We start from the raw sequence: 2105 nt of genomic DNA, 5'->3' as shown, positions 1-2105 counted from the left end.
CCCATAAAGCTTTATTTGCGTTGGAAGATTGATGCTGTTTAAAAACCCACCGCTGCTAGAGGTTGGCTTGGCTGCCCAGTGCCTGTGGGTTCTGCTTAGATGTTGGTACCTCCCCACCTCCCCACTACCTTGGGTTCTGGGGGAGCCAAGGGACAACCCTTCCTTCCTCTGACTCCAATGAGGCCTCCTCAAAAGCAAGTCTCAAAGGGCTGGCCTGGACAGACCGTGGGCCCTCACAGGGAACCCCACAGGGGGAGGCATGAAGAGTGATGGGATGGAGTTGGCTCAGACTGCCTTTGTGGGTCGCTCAGTCCCCTCGTGGGGTGGCTTGGGCCCACCCTGCTTGCCCCAGGGTGAATGTGGCTGAGCACTCAGAGGGGTTCGGGGGCTGGATGGGGCAAAGTGATGCTCCCAACAGTCCTGTAGGGGAGAGGGTGATGCCTGTCCAAAGAGCCAGGCCAGGGAACATAGCAGGGTTTTCTGCCTGAGTCTGGCTTCAGAAGTCAGTGCTGGTCATGTGCCCCTGCCCTGCAGAGTCCATTCTGCCATGGCAGGTGGGTCACCAGGGCACTTGCTGTGCCATGGGGGCACCACAGCCTTCAAGGAAAAGGGCAAATACTGTTTCCATCCTGCCCTCCCTGGAAGACCCTGTGCCTTCTGCACCAATGGCCATGGGGCAATAGACACTGCTGGGCTGCAAGCCCCCGCAGGCTGACTGTGGGCAGAAGGAAAGGAGAACATCAACACGTTTCTGTCTGTAGGACCTACATAAACATCACCTACTGCTTTTATTTCCTGTTAGGCATGGAGGATATCCAGGTCTGGAGGGCTGGAAGCCTTGCTGAGCTTGTCCTGTCGAGGTTTCAGTTGCTGTCCTCTCCAGTGGAGGAGTTAGCAGGGGTGAACTTGCCCAGGGGACACCACCTGGGTGCAGGGCTGGGGAGACAGCAGGGGAACAGAGCAGTTTTCACCTCCAGCTCTGCACTGGCGCCATGGTGCTGCGGGGAATGCAGCAGTGTGATGATGTCACCACTCACTCTGCTCTTCCAAAAGGATTGGCCAAGATGTCCTCACTGCTTTCATCCTGAAAAATCTCCCTTGGAAGGTGAGCTGTGAGCCCTACCCTGCAGGATATCTGTGCCCCTTTATAATCAGTGGGACATGGCCTGCCTGCTGCCTACCTCAGGGCTGGCATTTCCTTGGAGCAAACAGAGCCTCCTGCCCCATGTCCCTGCCACAGTCCTGCCTGCAGCCATGGGCATCATGGGCTGAGCTCTGAGGGAGGGAAGCAACCCCGACCTGCTGCTTTGCTGTGCGTTGGAACTGGCTGGGGCCAGAGGAGTCCTGCCCATTGCTGGGCTGGGAGCTATAGGGCCATAGTCAGCACTCCATACTGTCTGGATGCAGGCAGGGGTGCTGCCTACTCTTTCTTGCAGCCAAACTCCAGGCCAGAGGAGGGAGGACTGCAGCCTCTTGTACGGCTGCTTGTGGCCCACAGCTCAGTGATGCAGCCCAGAGAAGCAGCAGCCTAACGTGGCAGGTGTGTGGAGGTGGAGAGTATTTTTCTGGAAGGTGGTGTTGACTGGCCACCTAGCTGTGCAGCATGCCAAAGTACCAGGGGCTCCCCCGTGCCATGGCAGTGCAGCATCCCTGGGTACCCAGGGGTGACACTATGCAGGAAGCAGGAGGGATCCCTCTCTCCAGCTGACCATGGAGACCTGTGGTTGCTGATCCCCCCACTTAGTGCCCTGGCATCCAGCAAGAAGGACACGGAGGTTTCCACATGTCCAGGCTCTAAGCCTCAGCCCAGCTGTGCTGCTGCTCTGGGACAGAGGGAAATGCAGTTCTGGCTGAGCTTGCAGCACCTGGGCACACTGGGGTGGGGTGGGGGTCAGACCAAGAGGGAGTCATACTTTTTCAGGCCTCAGGGCACCAGGTGGATGTCCTCTGAGCGCAGCACTTTGTAAACGACCCAGTAGAAGATATTGAAGACCAGGAAGGTGAAGGGGAAGACAGCTCGGGAGATGGTGTCGATGCGCTTGGCCCGGTCGAGGTAGCGCCTGCGGAGGTTCTCCCCTTCTCGCAGCAGTGCGCTGGCTGGTGGG

At 58.3% G+C, this 2105-nt stretch overlaps 1 protein-coding gene across 1 annotated transcript in view; it reads right to left on the bottom strand.

Annotated features, from left to right (window-relative positions):
• Window positions 1-1924: 1924 nt before the first annotated feature.
• Window positions 1925-2105, bottom strand: part of LOC103803013 (glycine receptor subunit alpha-4) — a 6575-nt gene continuing 6394 nt past the window's right edge. Inside the window, exon 9 of the mRNA XM_009075547.1 lies at window positions 1925-2099. Coding sequence (XP_009073795.1) covers window positions 1925-2099 — 175 coding nt within the window. The remainder of the gene's footprint in view (window positions 2100-2105) is intronic.

This window comes from Acanthisitta chloris, unplaced genomic scaffold (assembly GCF_000695815.1).
Source record: "Acanthisitta chloris isolate BGI_N310 unplaced genomic scaffold, ASM69581v1 scaffold44075, whole genome shotgun sequence".
In the NCBI taxonomy this organism is placed as follows: Eukaryota; Metazoa; Chordata; class Aves; order Passeriformes; family Acanthisittidae; genus Acanthisitta; species Acanthisitta chloris.
The sequence above is the reverse complement of the archived record's forward strand: the minus strand, read 5'-3'. Positions and strand labels throughout refer to the sequence as shown.